General features: G+C 58.7%; 1 protein-coding gene across 1 annotated transcript in view; it reads right to left on the reverse strand.

The window, feature by feature from the left end:
* LOC108803006 (sorting nexin-4-like) overlaps positions 1–550 on the reverse strand; it is a gene marked incomplete at its 3' end in the record, with an annotated part of 9,350 nt that extends 8,800 nt beyond the window's left edge. Inside the window, exons 1-2 of the mRNA XM_018574857.1 lie at positions 414–550; positions 41–162 (exon numbers count right to left, since the gene is read on the reverse strand). Coding sequence (XP_018430359.1) covers positions 41–162; positions 414–479 — 188 coding nt within the window. The remainder of the gene's footprint in view (positions 1–40; positions 163–413) is intronic.
* Positions 551–1,370: the final 820 nt, after the last annotated feature.

Genomic DNA, 1,370 nt, shown 5'->3' on the forward strand with positions numbered 1-1,370 from the left:
AGGGGCCGCCGCGGGGTGCGGGACCCCCCCCCCCCCTCACCTGGTCTCTATCAGATACGCCGTGTAGGTTTCCTGCATGTTCCCCGCGTTCTTCCCCGTGCGTTTCTCCGCCTCCGACACGCCGATCTCCATCTTCCTCAGTAAACATTCCTCGTCCGTCACCTGAACAGGAAACACACAGAGGACCCGAGAGCCGATCACATCAACGGACACGTCACGTGAAGAGCCGATCACATCAACGGACACGTCACGTGAAGAGCCGATCACATCAACGGACACGTCACGTGAAGAGCCGATCACATCAACGGACACGTCACGTGAAGAGCCGATCACATCAACGGACACGTCACACTATATCACATGGAGGATGACATAGGCTGCACTGTGTACGGGTGGGGGAGGGGCAGTGATACCTCCGGCGGGCTCGCCAGCTCCTCCTCCGCACCGAACAGGCCGGTGGGCTCCTCCTCTCCGCTCATCTCGGTGGAATAGCGCCCGCTTCCGCCCTTCTACTGCCCCGTGATCACTTCCGGCACTGAACTCCTCCCCATGTACCGTAGGCACCGCCCACACTAAAATGTGACAAGAGTCCCGCCCACGCTGCACAAACAACACCGCCCTCCCTGACCTTACACCGCCCACTCCTGACCTTGGCCCGACCACCCCTCTCAGAGGCAAGTAGCCGACCCGCCCATACCTGCTCGCTCCCGTACGTGTCCCCGACTCTTAGAGTGCGCAATGCGCATGTGCAGTGCGCAGTCCCGCTCATCAGGCTGACAGGTCACCTGATGTAGCACACTGAGCCCCGCCCTCTCTGGTCATCCTCCATCGTAGAGGAGGGATTGCTGTGCCTGGTGGGAGTTGTGCCCGATCACAGCCGATGGGCGGAGTGTGTGTAGTTCTCCTGTCAGATCACACTGGATGAGTGCAGCAAATCCCTGCCGATCCTGCCAGAAATCCTGAGCTGTCCCTGCACAATGCTGTGCAATATCTGCCCTGACTAGTGGGGTCTGGGGACTAAAGACCCCCCTCATATAATAGAGCAGAGGGGGAGGTGTTTTGTAGTCCTGCCCTAGGTTGACAACGCTATATACAGTGCAGTAAATGTTGTCACCCTAGGACAGGAAGTGTGACACTGGCAGAATCACCAGATAGAAATAAAACAGCCGCCTCATCTAAGGACAGGAGGGGCCCCGTATACCGCCTGCAGGAAATACATCACCGAGGCCCCCTATACCGCCGCAGGAAATACATCACCGAGGCCCCCTATACCGCCGCAGGAAATACATCACCGAGGCCCCCTATACCGCCGCAGGAAATACATCACCAGGGCCCTGTATACCGTCGCAGGAAATACATCACCGGGGCCC

The sequence above is a fragment of the Nanorana parkeri genome, unplaced genomic scaffold, assembly GCF_000935625.1.
Source record: "Nanorana parkeri isolate BGI_ZX_2015 unplaced genomic scaffold, ASM93562v1 scaffold3295, whole genome shotgun sequence".
NCBI lineage: Eukaryota > Metazoa > Chordata > Amphibia > Anura > Dicroglossidae > Nanorana > Nanorana parkeri.